Source organism: Theropithecus gelada, chromosome 2 (assembly GCF_003255815.1).
Source record: "Theropithecus gelada isolate Dixy chromosome 2, Tgel_1.0, whole genome shotgun sequence".
Classification (NCBI taxonomy): Eukaryota; Metazoa; Chordata; class Mammalia; order Primates; family Cercopithecidae; genus Theropithecus; species Theropithecus gelada.
The window spans coordinates 107324496-107342904 of NC_037669.1; the positions used below are offsets into that span (position 1 = coordinate 107324496).

At 43.1% G+C, this 18409-nt stretch overlaps 1 protein-coding gene across 2 annotated transcripts in view; it reads left to right on the forward strand.

The window, feature by feature from the left end:
- Positions 1–18409, forward strand: part of MCF2L2 (MCF.2 cell line derived transforming sequence-like 2) — a 251075-nt gene that overhangs the window by 207908 nt on the left and 24758 nt on the right. For both annotated transcript variants that reach the window (XM_025377532.1, XM_025377531.1), the window contains exons 20-25: positions 172–264; positions 4015–4083; positions 6924–7049; positions 15787–16002; positions 17305–17397; positions 17571–17649. In XM_025377532.1, the coding sequence (XP_025233317.1) occupies positions 172–264; positions 4015–4083; positions 6924–7049; positions 15787–16002; positions 17305–17397; positions 17571–17649 (676 nt within the window). The remainder of the gene's footprint in view (positions 1–171; positions 265–4014; positions 4084–6923; positions 7050–15786; positions 16003–17304; positions 17398–17570; positions 17650–18409) is intronic.

Consider the following 18409-nt stretch of genomic DNA (forward strand, 5'->3'; position numbering starts at 1 on the left):
CTCTTATTTCACGCACCGTTCCTAGGGGACAGAACAACCCCACAGCCTTATGGAGCTGCTCGACAGAGCTGCCCCTATTGTCCAGGAAAAGCAATTCTGTGTTTTGTACCTAAATGCTGCCACTTTTATTCTGTGTGTATTGTTTATGTTGTTTCTATTTGGCTTTTAAAGGTATGCCAGCGCCAACTGGATCACAATCTCCCTCTTTTTAAGTATCTTAAAGGACCAAGCCAGAGACTTATAAAATACCAGATGCTGTTGAAGGTAAAATCAATGAGACAGTGCTTTTCCATTGTGGGAAACCAGGCACCTGCACTATGGTGCCCTTGTCATTATGCATGTAGAGCTGTGCCTTGGTCTTCTAAGGCTGAACATGTGTCCATCCTGCCGGCTTTTTCTTTTCCTCCAACTCTAAATCAGCCCTCTTCAAGGTGGAGTAAGCCCAAAGAATCATAGAGTTGGAGGGCACCTGAGGGCCTCACTAGTCTAATGTGTAGCTCAGGGCATGAATCACTAAGGAGCCTGGCTTAGGGGAGGAGAGCTCTTTGGGAACGAGAGTGTGATTTTCCACAAAGTTACTGTTTTATGGGCATTTTAACTTATGGAAGGGAGAAGACAAAACTGAAGTCTTCTCTCCTTTTGCAGCGCTGACCTCCATTCTTAGATTTAGGATCTTACCCTGAGAGCAGCCTAACAGAATGAACTTTGCTATATCTGAACCCTGAACCCCTAAGTGGTTCTCTCTCTCTCTCTGTCTCTCTGACCTTTGCCCCTCCTTAGTGATAAGTCACTGACACTAGCACATCTGCAGGCAAGCATTCTCAGACACCCTAAACACCTATCATGGCTGGTTTTCCATGTATGAGCTTGAGGGAAAGGTTTGGGCCACCGCGGTAAGTTGTCTGTTGAATTAACCTCTATGAGGCATTTAGGTAGCTCTTGCCCAGTGGCCACTGTCTCTTAATAAAAAAACAAACAAACAAAAACAAGCACCTACTATTTACTGGGTGCTTCCTCATGTGTATTTCTTCTTTTTTTTTTTTTTTTTTTTTGAGATGGAGTCTTGCTCTGTCGCCCAGCTGGAGTGCAGTGGCCGGATCTCAGCTCACTGCAAGCTCCGCCTCCCAGGTTTACGCCATTCTCCTGCCTCAGCCTCCCGAGTAGCTGGGACTACAGGCGCCCGCCACCTCGCCCGGCTAGTTTTTGTATTTTTTTTTAGTAGAGGCGGGGTTTCACCGTGTTAGCCAGGATGGTCTTGATCTCCTGACCTCGTGATCCGCCCGTCTCAGCCTCCCAAAGTTTTTTTTTTTTTTTTGAGACAGAGTGAGACTCTGCCCAGGCTGGAGTACAGTGGCGCAATCTCAGCTCACTGCAACCTCTGCCTCCCAGGTTCAAGCGATTCTCCTGCCTCAGCCTCCCAAGTAGCTGGGATTACAGGCATGCCACCATGCCTGGCTAATTTTTGTATTTTTAGTAGAGACAGAGTTTCATCATGTTGGTCAGGCTGGTCTTGAACTCCTGACCTTGTGATCCACCCACCTCAGCCTCCCAAAGTGCTGGGATTACAGTATTTCTTATTTAATCCCCACAATCAGACATACCAGCCATGCTCTGGACTGTGAAAAAACTGAGGCTCAGGAAGGTTAAGCTCATTGCCCAACAATCTCCCCTCAGAAAAAGTTACCCCTTTCAGGCCAGACATGATGACACACACCTGTAGTCCCAGCTACTTGGGAGGCAGAGGCAGGAGCATCCCTGAGTCCAGGAGTTCAAGGCTAACCTGGGCAACATAGCGAGACCTCATCTGTAAAAATAATTTAAGGCCCAGTGTGGTGGCTCACACCTGTAATCCTAGCACTTTGGGAGGCCAAGGTGCGCAGATCACGAGGTCAGGAGATCGAGACCATCCTGGCTAACAAGGTGAAATCCCGTCTCTACTAAAAATAAAAAAAATTAGCTAGGCGTGGTGGTGGGTGCCTGTAGTCCCAGCTACTCGGGAGGCTGAGGCAGGAGAATTGCGTGAACCTGGGAGGCGGAGCTTGCAGTGAGCCGAGATTGCGCCACTGCACTCCAGCCTAGGCAACAGAGGGACATTCTGTCTCAAAAAAGAAAAAAAAATTTTTTTTTCAAAGTTATTCCTTTCAAGCTTTCCATTAGCAGTTTCAGCCTCAGCATACTCTGCCATTTGTCAGTTACAAGACCTTGACCTCTTGGGCCTTAGTGTTCCTCTATGTAAAATGAGGGTACTAGAACCTCCTCTGTAAGATCGTTATGAAGCAGATGATTAGCACATGCGGAGGGCTTGGCACAGCCCAGGAAGCTCTGCATGATGCGTAGCTGTTATCTTAGACACCGAGACTGTCACACCACCATAGAAATGAGGATAATGATCTGCTTCCTTCAGCGAGCAGCGCCTCGGGGCATGTGTGACACAGCACTCACTCAAGGCTTCATGCTCCTCTGCATGTCCCATTGTCACTGTCATTCCTATTCTAGAAGTCCAACCTCTGGGCCCAGTGAGGAGTGAGCAGGACGTAAGTGATGGTCCTCCCTCCCTCAGCCTAGGCTCCAGCTTTCCCACAGAGGTGACATTTACACAGGAGCTAGGTTCGTACCAGACGCAGAGGGCTGTGGGACATTGTCACTGGAAACACAGACTCGAGAGTTTAACAACCTGGGTCTGAATCCAGGCTCTGACCCTTCCAGGATGCGTGAACTCAGGCAACTTACTTAACCTCTCTCAGCCTCAGATTTCTCACCTGTAGAATTAAGATAATAATAGTATTTTCCTGGAATGCTTGTTGGGAGCATTAAATGAGACAATACAGGTTAAAAGCACTTAGAAGGTTTTGTTAGCTGCCTTTCACTGAAGAAACAAGAGATAGAATTACTACAAAATATTTTGCAGGGGGTCTGTGAGGAATTGTGGGGGCTACCCAAGGCAGACCAGAGCAGCGTCCCCACAGCTAAGCTTGCTGGTGCCTGTGAAACCAGCTCAGGCCATCGCATGCCTGCAAAGAAAGGAAAGACCTTGTAGTCCTGTCTAGGACCTTCTTTATCCCAAGGGGCGGAGCTTCTTTTGCTTCTGCCACACATGAGCTGGCTTGACAGAGCACGAATGTTGGACTGATTGCCTCATGCTTTAGAAAGGATCATGGGGTCTTGGGGAGAGGGTGATCAGTGATAGCTTATACCATTAAAGACGAAGACTCATGAAACGTTGGGGAAAACGTGAACAAAATATGTAACAGATGGTCAGTATGCTTAATGAATCATGTGCTCTTGGAAATTATAATAAAAAGATGTGCAAAGGACATAGCAGTTTGCATAAGAATAAACACCACTAGTAGCAAGCATTTTTTTTTTTAAAGTTCTACACCTCTAGTTATCTAAGGAAGTCAAAATAAAACAACAGTGAGGTAGGATTTCTCTTTTCATTCAATTGTTAAAGATTTTTTATTAAATGGTACTACCCCTTGTAGGCTAGGGGCTGGTGAGACAAGCTTTCCTATATAGCTGGCAGGAACACAGTCCTTCTGTGAAGAACTTGGAAATATGCCTCAAAACTATTAACATTTACAATTCCACTCTAGGAATTTAGCTTTAAGAAAAATGCACAAAAGTTATTATCATTATTATAGTAAAAAATATTGTTAAACCTAAATGTTTAATGATAAGGGGGACTATAATTCGATTATGGTTTATCTATAAAATATAACACGCTACCACAATCAAAGCCCATGTTTTAGAAAAATATAAGGGGAAAATATTCATGAGATATTGTTGAATGAGAAAAAGCAGTCTACAAAATAGGGTGTACAATATGATTCTAGATTTGTGGAAAGAACCCTGTGCCAAATACATCATTTATTCTTTCCCTCTTACACATTTACACACGTTCTCAGTCAGCTTAGCACTGGTGACAGATAGTTTGCACCGTAGATTTTGTTGACAATCTACATTTTGATGGCAATCTACATTTTAATTTTCAACAAGACTTTTGGGTTAATGCAGGGTCTGCTGGATTTCGAGTCTCCTGAAGATATGGAGCTAGACCCAGGTGAACTAGGAGGCTCGGCTAAGGTACTGGATATTAAATATTACATTTATATAACTGATTGTTAATGGTGTTTGTCTATGGGTCAGAGGATTTACAGCAATTTTACTTTGTGATCTTTATTGTCTAGATTTCCTAAAACTGTATGTATCCTATAACTCATAGTCAAGAAAAAAATCAAAGGCAATTTTAAAGTAGGGATTTGCAGCCCAAAGGGAAGTGGTTATATATTTTCTTCCTTCCACATAATTTTTTTTTTTTTCAAACAGAATCTCACTCTGTTGTCCAGGCTGGAGTGCAATGGTGCAATCTTGACTCACTGCAACCTCCACCTCCCGGGTTCAAGCGATTCTCCTGCCTCAGCCTCCCAAGTAGCTGGGATTACAGGTGCCCACCACCATGCCCAGCTAATTTTTTTATTTTTAGTAGAGATGGAGTTTCGCCATGTTAGCCAGGCTGGTCTCGAACTCTTGACTTCAGGTGATCCACCCGCCTTGGCCTCCAAAGTGCTGGGATTACAGGCGTGAGCCACTGCGCCCAGCCAAAAAAAATTTTAATGGGAACGAAATTAGACAAATACATAAAATGCATACATAAAAGACTGGAAGTGAATAAATACGATAAAATGTCTGCTATGGTTTTCCTGAATGGTAGGATTATGTTTTCTTCTTTGTACCTCTTAGTGTATCTAATTTGTATGTGTTATGCCTTGTTCTCCTCTGTGTGTGTGTGTGTGTGTGTGTGTGTGTGTGTGTGAACTCTAAGAGTCTGCCAAAGTTCCCTTAGAAGAAATGGTGACTGTGACCACACCAGGTTGGAAAGAAATCTGTGGTTTAGCAGTGGGGTTTCTCTTCCATTTTCTATAGAATATTCTAGTTTTAGCAATAAACACTTAAGACATGTCTCATGGGTCAGTCATTTGCATGCCCTTTCTGCTCAGAATGGATGACAAGGACCCCTTGAAAACAGAAGCAGCTCAGGACACAGGTAGTATTTTTACAGCCGGGAGCAAGAGGAGCTACCCCTAGTTAGAGGAGTTTAATAATGTTTTTAAGGATTTTTCTGAAACCTATATTATACAATTCAAAACCCTAGCCACCTCATGTTTTGTGAAGGAGGGTTAGTGGAAGGAAGGGGGATAGGAGCATGTGAGGATCTGAAAGGAAACTGAGCATTCAGTGTTAGGTAAGGAGAAAGATGCCTGGTATAAGAACTTTTAAAAAAAATTTGTTTATTCTTTTGAGACAGAGTCTCACTCTGTCACCCAGGCTAGAGTGCAATGGCATGGTCTCAGCTCACTGCAGAGGTGGAGACCTCCCAGGTTCAAGCTATTATCCTGCCTCAGCCTCCTGAGTAGCTGGGATTACAGGCATCCACCACCATACCTGGATAATTTTTGTATTTTTAGTAGAGATGGGATTTCATGACGTTGGCCAGGCTGGTCTTGAACTCCTGACCTCGTGATCCACCGCCCTCGGCCTCCCAAAGTGCTGGGATTACAGGCATGAGCCACTGCGCCCTGCCAAGAACTCTTAATCCCTTATTGATGATGTTAAAATAAATTCAGGTGAGAGTCTGTAGTCTTACCAAGAAGTGAAGCTTCTTTATTATGAATGAGAAGCGATGAATCCATGGTACGTTGTTCAGAGGCAGCAGCATGATCTGTTCCATTCACCAGCCCTGTCACTCATGTCTCTCATCCAAAAATGCAAATACCCAGTGCTTCTGCATAGATTGAGAAAATATTAAACCCTTTGACTACATTGTGCTGTAGAGCACAAAAAGAGTCAGGGCTAGATGGGGAGCAGCAAAGGGGCTAGCTGTTCTTTATTGTAGAAATTGAGATGTTAAAAAAAATACATTGAATAAACCAAAAATTTTTTTATGTGTATTTACCAGGTAACAGATAAATACAGCATGTCAGTAGCAGGGAGATAAAATACCGCAAACCCATGCAAAAGCCTTTTGAGCTGAAACAATCATCCCAATCACATCCTAAATGTCACTGTGGTTATAATTGGAACATTGATCTCTTTAGTTAGTTACTGCTTTTCCGCTGAATGCTGAGTCTCTATGTTTGGGAGGTACAGAGCGCTGGCTTATCTCTTTGGCATCTGTAATGGGGTGCAATATGGGGAGGGCCAGGGACAGTGGAGGAAGGAAGAACAGAGTCGGGGGAGATTCAGTGTGCAAATCTGTAATGGGGCGCAATATGGGAGGGCCAGGGACAGTGGAGGAAGGAAGAACAGAGTTGGGGGAGATTCAGTGTGCAAATCTGTAATGGCGCAGTGGCTCATGCCTGTAATTCCAGCACTTTGGGAGGCCAAGGGGGGCAGATCATCTGAGGTTAGGAGTTCGAGACCAGCCTGGCCAACATGGCAAAACGCTGTCTCTACTAAAAATACCAAAATTAGCCAGGCATGGTGGTGCTCACCTGTAATCCCAGCTACTCGAGATGCTGAGACAGGAGAATTGCTTGAACCCAGGAGGCAGAGGTTGCAGTGAGCCGAGTTCATGCCTCTGCACTCCAGCCTGGGCAACAGAGTGAAACTCTCTCTCAAAAAAAAAAAAAAAGCTGAGTTCTATATGTTTCTTATGTAGCAGGAATATAATTTCCATGATTTATGAACTCCATTCTTCACTAGTACAATGCACAGAAGTAGATGATTTTGCTTGTCTCTATATCATATACCTAAACCACAAGCATCTTTAGCCACCATGCTTTGGGAGCAGGGAGACAGATCAATATCCACCATTCTCAGTCAGGGTTGGCTGGATCCCCGGCTCCTCATCTCTGTCCTGTTTTCCTTCTTTGCTTTCCAGATTGTCTACTTTTGATTTCCAACAAGGCATTTGTTTTCCACAGGATGGGCCAAAGAGAACCAAGGCTTCAGCATTCTCAGCTGAACTACAACAAGCTTTGGCAGTGATAGAGGATTTGATCAAGTCCTGTGAGTTGGCTGTGGACCTAGCAGCAGTGACTGAATGTCCGGTATGTTCCATAGCAGCGTTAGAGCATCTCACACAAAAGGCAGGTGCAATACTACACAGCAAGGAAATGATCTGGCAAAGTCGGAGAGATCGTCTATGGTAAAGAAATTGAACTCTGAGGAAAGTCACCTAAATCGCTCAGTAAACCCAGGCTACGAGATTCCAAGCAGTCCCTTGGCATCTTCAGGAATCTTGGGTTTATTCCTCAGGGTTCTGAATGTGGGATTGACCCACTGTCTGGACAAACCAGAAAGTCAAGGGCCATAACATAAATGGGCAGAGGAAAAGTCCTGGAGGAGCAATTGATTTTCTAATTTGTGGCATTGTTAAAATAGTGAAAGATTTGTCTTCTTGTTTCAGAGTTTCTCTGAGAAAAGTATTTTGGAAACAGGTCCTATATTCTTGCCCCAATTTTATATCACACATTCCCAGAAGAGGCCCCAAAAGTATACAGTGTACATGCCTTAATCCAAATAGTCTAATGAAAACCCAAGAGATGCATTTAGAGGCCAACACTGGGGAGCTGAGCTCCAGCATCAGTGTTAATCTGGAGCAGGCTGGTTCCAGGCATTCCAGGCAAAACATCCCCTATAACTGTATGATCTCTTTGAGACTGGAGCATAGTTAATATTCGACTTGTTTTGTTTTTTACTTTGAAGTACTCTAGATTTTGATTCAGATGTATTTGTTTTATTTCACTGTCATAATAAATTACCATAAGTTTGGTGGCTTAGAGCAGCATAAATTCATTATTATTATTATTTTGAAGTTCCAGGGTCAGAAGTTCAACACAGTCTCATGGGCTAAAATTAAGGTATTTCCTTTCCTTTGTGGAGACTAGCATCTGTCTCCTTGAGTTTTCCAGCTTAAAAAGGCCACCCATGCTCCGTGGCTCATGGCTTCATAGCCAGCAATGGCACGTTGAGTTCTTTTTTTTTTTTTGAGACAGAGTCTTGCTCTGTCGCCCAGGCTGGAGTGCAATGGCACAATCTTGACTCACTGCAACCTCTGCCCACCAGGTTCAAGCGATTCTCCTGCCCCAGCCTCCTGAGTAGCTGAGATTACAAGCGCCCGTCACCGTGCCCAGCTAATTTTTTGTGTGTGTGTGTGTGTATTTTTAGTAGAAACGGGACTTCTCCATGTTGGTCAGCCTGGTCTCGAACTCCTGACCTCATGTTCCACCTGTCTCCACCTCCCAAAGTGCTGGGATTACAGGCAAGAGCCACTGTGCCAGGCCAAGTTCTTCTTACATCACATCTCTGTGACCCCTTCTTCTGCTTTTTTGTCACTTGTGATTGTATTATACTTTTTCCTTTTTTTTCCTTTTCATTTTTGTCTGGTTTTGAACATACCATGTATGAGGTCTTGGTAGAGGAGATGACTTTTCTTTCCTTGTCATAAGTCAAACCATGAAAGTTATTAAGGTCCAAAAAATGAGATGTTTTTACTTCCCATGCTGGTATTTCTTGGGCCTGGATCTCAGAAACTTAGCCCCACAAACCCTGTGATCCCAGCCATGATGCTGTTACTGTCCCCTGGGACTCCAAGGTGCCTCTGCTCATGACTGATGCATGATTCAAGAGGATATGCATAAACTGCAGAGTAGGGTTATGTTGTGTGTAAGGATCATTTTCTTGGTAATAATTCTTCCTTCTTCGGCTAAGGAAAGTCAAGGGAACAATTTGTTAGGTCAATTTGGGGCATCTTTCTGTTCTTTCTTTAATCTTGAATCATGTGTTAGCCACCCCTATTAAATTTCATTTCCCTGAATCTAATGAATGTCCTGGAAATGATACACAGAGCAGGAAACTCTTAGTGTAAATAACATAGGAGGAGGAGGCTGTGAGAAAAGAATGGTTAAAACATGAGGAAATAATATTCTGCCTTAATTTCATTCCAAGCTAGTTTGCATGCAAATAGGATGTACCAGCTTATAGAATTTGGAGATTTTACACGCAAAGCAAAGGACCTTTTTTGACCATGTGTCCTCAGAACTGTGCCTTTGCCAGATGCTTTTTGGTACCTTTTCTACTAAGACTTAACTTACTTTTACATCTAATACATTAGCTGATTTCTCCTGACAGTTTTGTATAATCCTGTTGAATTATGGAGGAGTAGGCATTGGAATTTTCAACCTTCTGATTCAAAAGAAGATCCATGGAAGAAGAGTTAACTCACTCAAGATTACATGGCTGTCAGTTTGGACTATTTTTTGTTCATTCGCTATCCAGGGTGCTACTCCACTCTTTATCTGATTCTGATTAGAGTTGACTAACAACTACCTCTAACTCAGCTCAAATGATTCTGAGACTCTGTCTCCATTTTGTAGAGTTTTATTACAGGTGTTTATAATCACATGCTATATGCATGGCTGAATCCAGAGTTTAACCTCTTAGCTTCTCTGCTTGAAATTTAATATTAACCTGGTTTTATAAAGGAAAGAAATTGAATGTGATAATTAAATTATCACAATTAAACAACTAGAAAACAACTAGAAAAAAATCCCTTCTGATATTTATATTTTCTCCTTTTTATGCATATTCAATTAGTCCTGGGTCTAACTTAATCACAGAAGTTTAAAATTCTTTTCCAAACAAGTTTGTTTTGTGGAACACTGAGATATAATTTTCTTCTATGCATTTGCAAAAAAAAAAAAAAGTTTTTTTCAAATCCAATGCATAATAGAGATGCATTTAAATTCTGACTTGCCAGGGACAAGTTCCAAAGTTGAATTGTAAAGATTGAATGAAACAGTCTTCCTTTTTGGAACAAATTTATATAAACCACTAAAGGATGTATTTGTATTGCAAGTTCATTGTGGGCTAGGGCCAGGATTTTATTTCTATTGCAGTTTCCTCTTTCCTTACCCCAGTGTTAGCTGCAGAGATAGGGCTGAGTAAACAATCCTAGTGACCCAGGCAAAGTATCTTGTTCATTCCGCCCTCCGCACCCTCCATAACACCTGTATCGCAGGTGGTTGCCAGGAGTAAATGAGGATTAAATGATGGGTAAGGCACCAAGCACTGTGCCTGGCGCCCAGCAGATGCCAAATAAACAGCCCTAGTGGTAAGTTATATGGGGACCTGCTCAGGCTGGAAAGGAAGAAACCTTTTTGCCCCTGGCTATTGTAATCACAGGCTCCAACAGCTTCTGCTTTTCATTTCTGGACTCAGGCTCTGTGTGGATCCATTTATACAGATGTTTCCTGCTTCTTTGTGCAATAAGTTTGTGACAGTCACATTAACTCTTACTACCAGGAATGGAAACGTGGGCACTCAAAAGAAGCTCTTCCTGAGGCCAGCTTCCCTAGATTCAGTCTCTCAGCCAGACTCTTCATTTGGCCAATGTAGTCACATTTGAAATCCTTGTATCGGGGCTCTGACCTACAGAATGCCCAGGCATGAAAATGGTAGCATTTACTAATTGATTTTGCTATCACTTCTTGTACAGAGGAGGCCATCTAACTTATCACTTACTCGTTTGAGGTAGCCCCTAAATTCCATCTCTGAGTTCACAACCATCAGGTTCTTCCACACACCATGTGATATGGCCACACTTGTTACTAGTGGAAAACAGTTGGGAGTATATTCGTTTCCTACGGCTGATGTCACAAAGAACCACAAACTACTTGACTTCAAACAACAGAAATTTATTCTCTCACAGTTTTGAAGGCTAGACGTCCAAAGTCAAGGTGTGAGCAGGCCCACGTTCCCTCTGAAGGCTCTCAGGAAGAATCCTTCCTTACCTCTTCCGAGCTTCCGGTGACTGCCGGCAATTCTTGGAGTTCCTTGACTGACAGCTGCCCCACTCCAATTTCTGCCTCTGTCCTCGCATGGCTGTTCCTTCAGCGTGCGTCTCCATTTCTTTGTTTTCTCTTTTGATAAGGACACTGGTCATTGGATTTGGACACATCCTAACCAAGTGCAACCCCATCTTAACCAATTATATCCGCAAAGACCCTCTTTCCTAATAAGGTCATATTTTGAGGTTCTCATAGACATGAGATTTTGGGGCAACACTCTTCAACCCAGTACAGAGGCATCACTGAATGAACTCCTTGGATAAATCAGTATTCCCTCACAGTGATGAGTCTTTTGCTTCCTGTCCCCTACTCCCAAGCACCACTAAATGCCAATAAATAAATATGAGGGAATGCCAATAAATAAATAAATACCAGGGAACATGTATCTGAAAGAGGTTGTGCAACGTGGCCTCTGACCTTGAGATCAATTACAGTCTAGTTGGAAAGAAAAGGTACACATGATGGAAAAGGTCATTCTTGCTCCTGCTCAGGGAATGTCCCTGCAGCTTCCTGTTGGAGGCGGAGTAGCTCCACACAGCACACACCGTGATGACGGTGAAGCGTGTGTGCCTGCTCTTCATCAGCACCGCGTAGGGCATGTGCTCACTCGCTGGAGATTGGACCTTGGGTGTGGAGATGGGCGATCCCGTCATATGTGTGGTCTGAGAACCATTGTGCAATATGACCCAGAGGATATGTGCCCGTATGTTTCTGCCAGACTTGAAAGACCCAGCGACTCTCTCCAGTCACTTCCGGTGATAATGGGCTTACTGGAAAGCTGACCTGCGGCGTCTCAAGAAGTCACCATGGCAAAGCCAGGCTCACGGAGATGGGAACTGAACAAACCTGGGATCCACAGCAGCTCTGGGGCCTGGGCCTGGGGAGGGAGCCGGGGTTCTTACCCATGTGCCCTGCCTGTATGTGTCAAGTGCACCTACATGCCTGCTCGCCCCTCCTCTTACCACCTACTGACTGTTTTTTTCCCTTCCGTCACTGTCTTCCTCTTCCTCATAATTTCTAATGACTCACCTACTTCATAGTTGTTTCCTTTTTGTTTATTCCGCTGCCTGCTTTCCCCTAAAGCATCTCACAACCCCATCTCCTGCTGGTCACCGCATCCTCCTGTTTTCTTCAGTTCAGGGAGATACTACATTGCCACCTCCAACCCCTGGCACATTGTTTTATGCTGGGGGCCCTATGGTCAGCTGCTGGTGCCTCTCTGAATTCACATCCCTGAGTAGGAGCAAGAATGACCTTTTCTGTCATGTGTACCTTTTCTTTCCAACTAGACTGTAATTGATCTCAAGGTCAGAGGCCACATTACACAACCTCTTTCAGATACGTGTTCCCTGGTATTTATTTATTTATTGGCATTCCCTCGTATTTATTTATTGGCATTTAGTGGTGCTTGGGAGTAGGGGACAGGAAGCAAAAGACTCATCACAGTGAGGGAATACTGATTTATCCAAGGAGTTCGTTCAGTGTTGCCCCTGTACTGGATTGAAGAGTGTTCCCCCAAAATCTCATGTCTGTGAGAACCTCAAAACTTGCCTATGAAGGTACAGCAGCATGGCTGTGGATGGGGTGAGAAGGAAGGTTCAGAGGTAATAAAGCACAAACCTAGCTGCCTGAGGCTGCCTCTTCAGCATTTCTGGTTGAGGCTGTTTCCTCTACAGCAATAGTCTGTAGCCTTGCAGATGCCTTAACTCACGTCACCCCATCTTCCACAAGTCATTAGAGAGAGGACACCTGGACTTACTTACTCCCCTTCCCCCATCATCCTAGCCTCTTCTAGAATTACTTTGACAGCTGAGCCTCCACACTGACCACATGTGTTCTTACGAGCAGCTTTACCTAAAACATGTTCCTCTTTCTAATATAGAGCGTGGTTGAGGATGTTGCTCAGTGACAACATATCATTGGGAGAAATGTTTCTTATAGCTTAACAGGAATAGCTGTGCTTTTCCTGAACAACTTGTTTGTGTATGTCTTCAGACACAATAAATCATATCACTCACCATGTTTCCCTCTGTATTGCTATTAGAAAGTCAGAGCCAAGTCTGCAGCAAGTTTAAATGACTTTATTATATGCATTTTACATATAACCTCTTCATCTTTTCTTTCATCTTCTACACCTTCTGGAATAGTTCATCTGATTTATTATCTTTATTTTTAGGGATGGGGATCTCCCTATGTTTCCCAGACTGGTCTCCAACTCATGGACTCGAGTGATCCTCCTGCCTCAGCCTCCCAAGTAGTTGCGACTACAGGCAGGCGCCAACCTCCCAACTTCTTTGTTTTTTCTTCACCCTAATTCTCTCAGTTATTTTCTATCTGCCTATACTGTATGTATTTCTCTAAGATGTGTCAAATGTTTAAAGTGAGGTAGAGAGTGAATACATTGTAAGATAGAAACTACAAGTTTGAATATCCCTTAGCCAAAATGCTTGAGACCAAAAGTGTTTTGGACTTTTTTTTTTTAAGGGGAGGATTGGAATATTTGCATATACATATTGAGTTATGTTGGGGATGGAACCCAAGTCTAAACACGAAATTCATTTATGTTTCATGTATACCTTATACAATTAGACTGAAGGTAATTTTACATGTTTTAAATAATTTTGTGCATGAAGGCTGGGCGCAGTTGGTCATACCTGTAATCCAAGCACTTTGGGAGCCCAAGGCGGGCAGATCACCAGAGATCAGGAGTTCGAGACCAGCCTGGCCAACATGCCGAAACCCCAGCTCTACTAAAAATACAAAAATTAGCTGGGCATGGTGATGCACGCCTGTAATCCCAGCTACTTGGGAGGCTGAGGCAGGAGAGTCCCTTGAACTCAGGATGCAGAGGTTGCAGTGAGCCAAGGTTGCGCCACTGCACTCCAGCCTGGGCAACAGAGCAAGACTCCATTTCAAAAAAATAAATAAATAAAAAATAATTTTGTGCGTGAAGCAAAATTTTGACTGTGTTTTGACTGCCACCCATCACACGTGGGCAGGTATGGAATTTTTCACCTCCAGTGTCATATTGGTTCTCAGAAAGTTCCAGATGTTGGAGGATTTCAGATTTTTTAAATTATGGATGCTCAACCTGTGCTGATAACATTTGTTTATGCGGCAAATATTAAGTATCTACTTCTACCAGTTGCTTTTACTAAAACATACTTCCTGCACTATTTATGTCGATATTGAGTACGAACTGAATGAGTTTAAAGGAAAAAGCAATCACTAAGATCTGTAGTGATCACATTTGAGTAGATCCTTGATGGATGCAGATAGAGTGAAAAAAGTATCCAGGGTCCTCATGGGCCTATCCACCCTTCTGTTTTGGAATGCGGTGAACTGTTAACACAGAACAGGAGCATTGGCTTTTAGGAAAGAAGGCCTCGTTCCTGGACGTTTGAGGGTTTTATTCACCGCAGTCGACATATATAAATTTTCCAAAGAAGAAAATAAAAAATTAACATAGAAAATAATGCCATAGACACCATAGAAATGACTAGAGTTTATTGCTCTTGAAGTTTTTCTTTTAATGTTTCAGAAGTTAAGTCAATTCTTTAAAAAAAAAAACAAACCTGGCCGGGCGCGGTGGCTCAAGCCTGTAATCCCAGCACTTTGGGAGGCCGAGACGGGCGGATCACGAGGTCAGGAGTTCGAGACCATCCTGGCTAACACGGTGAAACCCCGTCTCTACTAAAAAATACGAAAAACTAGCCGGGCGAGGTGGCAGGCGCCTGTAGTCCCGGCTACTCGGGAGGCTGAGGCAGGAGAATGGCGTAAAAACCCGGGAGGCGGAGCTTGCAGTGAGCTGAGATCCGGCCACTGCACTCCAGCCTGGGCGACACAGCGAGACTCCGTCTCAAAAAAAAAAAAAAAAAAAAAAAAAAAAAAAAAAAAAAAAAAAAAACAAACCTAAAGTTTGCCTAACATATAAACTATAAATTATAAAAATGCCCAATGAATTATGAATGGAGTATGTATTTCCGGTATTAACTCAGGAATCATAAGGATTGATCTCAGCTAGAGGTCACTTAGAGAGATTTCTTTGTCTTTGTCCCCTTCAAATAATTTGTTCCTTTTGGTGTTTTTATCCAGGGAAATGAATTCTTATCTGCTTTAAGCAATCAAAGTTTTGAAAAATACCAGATAAAATGTCTCGCTCCCAGCTCGTCTTAGTCCACTGTCTTTTGAAGAGAGCTCAGAGAAGGCAGGGTCATCTCATTTGGACTTTCAACCAGACATGTGACAAAGGCAGCCTTGCTGGTGGAGAGAGAGGCAACTCAGTGTATACCTAGAGTCAAACAGACTTTTACCTGTCATTTGGTATTATCTTGGCACTGTTGACTCACTCTGAAAAACCCAGAGCTGAATGCAGTTAATGTTTCCATTACAATGTTATGAAGATTAGATCATACTAAACTTTCTCTTTTCAGAAAAAGCTTCATGTTCTCAGATTCTCATATACCTGAAGCAGAAGTTAGGATGCAGATGGAACACACAGATGCTCATGGGTCCATAATGCAGCCAAAATTCTGTCTCTCCTGGACATAATTGAAATGTTAATTTCTTGTCCCTTTGAAGGAGACTGTCACGTATCAAACATAGTGCAGAAGAAATTGAATTCTGCTAGTTAAAAATTAACTGAGTCAAAAATATCACAGTCCCTTATCTCTAGCTCAAGTATTTCTAGCATTCTTTACGTGTAGCATTACCTTTCATAGCTGAATTGATTTCCTTGTATAACTAAACGGTGCCACACTCAGTGAAGCTCACAAAATTGTAGTTTTGATTTAGTGACAGATCAGCCTGAATAGCACTGTTAGAATTGTAAACTTCAAAGAAGCACACTTTCTAAAATTTGAAAACAGGCCACAAAGGCTTCTTTCTCTGTCAAGTAATTTTACAGCTTCTTTTCCTGTATGTGTGTTTCCAAAAGGATGATATTGGAAAACTAGGCCAGCTGTTGCTGCACGGCCCTTTCAGCGTCTGGACAATTCACAAGGATCGTTATAAAATGAAGGATTTGATTCGATTTAAGCCCAGCCAGAGGCAAATCTACCTATTTGAAAGGGGAATAGTGTTCTGTAAGATACGAATGGAGCCTGGGGACCAGGGATTGTCTCCTCATTACAGCTTCAAGAAGGCCATGAAGGTAAAGGGAGTCCTGTTGCCTCTGGGAGTTGCCCTGTGCAGAAAGAGAGAGATTGTTTCCTTATTTTACAGATGAGGAAGCTGCAGTGCAGAGAGGTGAAGTTAACTTGCCAAATACCACCCCACACAGCTAGAATCCATACCCAGGTCTGTCTGACTCCAGGGTCAGAGCTTACAATCAGTCTCTAGACAGGGCCAGGGCTGGCATAGGAGATGCCTTTGTACTAGAGAAAAAAGACTGTATGGTAGCCGGTCTGGACAAACTAATTAGTAAAAGTACCCTCTTTCCTCCAGGCAAAGAGGTGAAAGAGAGGTGAAAGGCATAGTGGTGAGAACATGGGCTGGATTTCATCTTAGATTTGCCCTTCTCAACGGTGCATCTTTGTGTCTAAGTGCAGGCATTGTCCTGACCTTGGGGTCTAAGGGACCCAGGCCCACACCAAGCATTGTTTTCTCGCCTGTTTAGAAACTGTTTAGCTATCTGTATAGCCAGTTAGCTATCAGGTACACACACACACACACACACACACACACACACATACAGGAGTCACACACCTATACATTTATGCTCTTGTGATTAAAGCTGTTAATTTGTTCATAGTAGCCTTTGTTATTTATGTTTCTTTCTTTTTCTTTTTTTTTTTTTGAGACAGAGTTTTGCTCTTGTTGCCCAGGCAGGAGTGCAATGGCATGATCTTGGCTAACTGCAACCTCTGCCTCCCAGGTTCAAGCAATTCTCTTACCTCAGCCTCCCAAGTAGCTGGGATTACAGGTGCGCACCAACACACCCAGCTAATTTTGTATTTTTAGTAGAGACAGAGTTTCACCGTGTCGGTCAGGCTGGTCTCGAACTCCTGACCTCAGGTGATCCACCTACCTAGGCCTCTCAAAGTGCTGGAATTACAGGACTGATTACAGGGGCATGAGCCACCACACCCGGCCTTGTTGCTTATGTTTCTTAATGGATCCTTGTTCAGTTACTATTATGTAGAAAGTTGTAAAATAGGTGTTGAAGGAGAAATGGTCTCTTCACTGAAAGGCTGAGGGCTGCAGCGCCTCCTGCAGAAAGATACAGTGGAAAGTTAACAGTCTGTGTTACCTTCTGAAGCAGATGAGACAGAAGACACTGTACCAGATTGTGTTTTATGCTGTCTTGGGGTCATTAAGAGAGGAAAGCAAAAACTTGAAAGGAAGATGAAAGAAGAGAGCTGTCAGGGACAGAAAGGATTAGAGTGATTGACAGGGACTATTTTAAAATCAGAAAACGATGGTATAGAACATTTCTCTTCCCTCTTTATAATAGTTGACGACACTTTCAATTCGCCAGCTTGGAAGGGGGAGCCATAGAAAGTTTGAAATTGCCAGTCGAAATGGACTTGAGAAATACATCCTGCAGGTAAAGCTCATGCCTTCCCCATGGGTCTCCTCTACTCTTTCCTCATTGTGTTCCCATAACTCGACGAGTGTTTTCTATCTCATTATGCTAACGGTCACTGGGAGAATAAAAACTCTGCAATTAATACTCAGGGTAGTCTTATACTCATAGTGTTTTCTTATGTGTAATTGCAGGCAGCTTCAAAAGAAATCAGAGACTGTTGGTTTTCAGAAATAAGTAAATTATTGATGGAACAACAAAATAATATTACAGGTAGGTTACCCCTGCTGACTTTCGCCTGTAGAGTTATACTGATTTCAGCTCAGTGGGGGATATGCAAATTGGGGATATTGTTAAAGAAAATGGTTTGCTGGGAAAACAAATGTGGCCACATTTTCACAGTCCCTGGAAGCACCTGTGCTTGCTTTTGACTGTGGTGGAGGTGGAGGGGTTGTGTCATTGTGTGTGGTTGTGCTGGTTTGTCCCTTTTGGTTGTGTTCCCCCCACCACCTAATTGCCAAGGTCAACTTCTTAATCAAAAATCTGAAGGCCACCCAAGAAAATGTTAACAGAGATTTAAATGGCCAATACTACCTTTCAGACACTGTACTACTTTTTTAAAACATCAAGATATAATTAACATACCATAAAATTTACTGTCTTAAAGTACACAATTCAGTGGGTTTTAGACTATTCACAAGGCTCAGTAACCATCCCTAGTCTAATTCTATTTTTTTTACTTTTTACTTTTGTCTTTTGTTTTGTTTTGAGATGGAGTTTTTGCTCTTGTCGCCCAGGCTGGAGTGCAGTGGCGCCATCTAGGCTCACTGCAACCTCTGCCTTCCGGGTTCAAGTGATTCTCCTGCCTCAGCCTCCCGAGTAGCTGGGACTACAGGTGCGCCACCACGTCTGGCTAATTTTTGTATTTCTAGTAGAGACAGGTTTTCACCATGTTGGGCAGGATGGTCTTGATCTCCTGACCTCGTGATCCACCCGCCTCGGCCTCCCAAAGTGCTGGGATTACAGGCGTGAG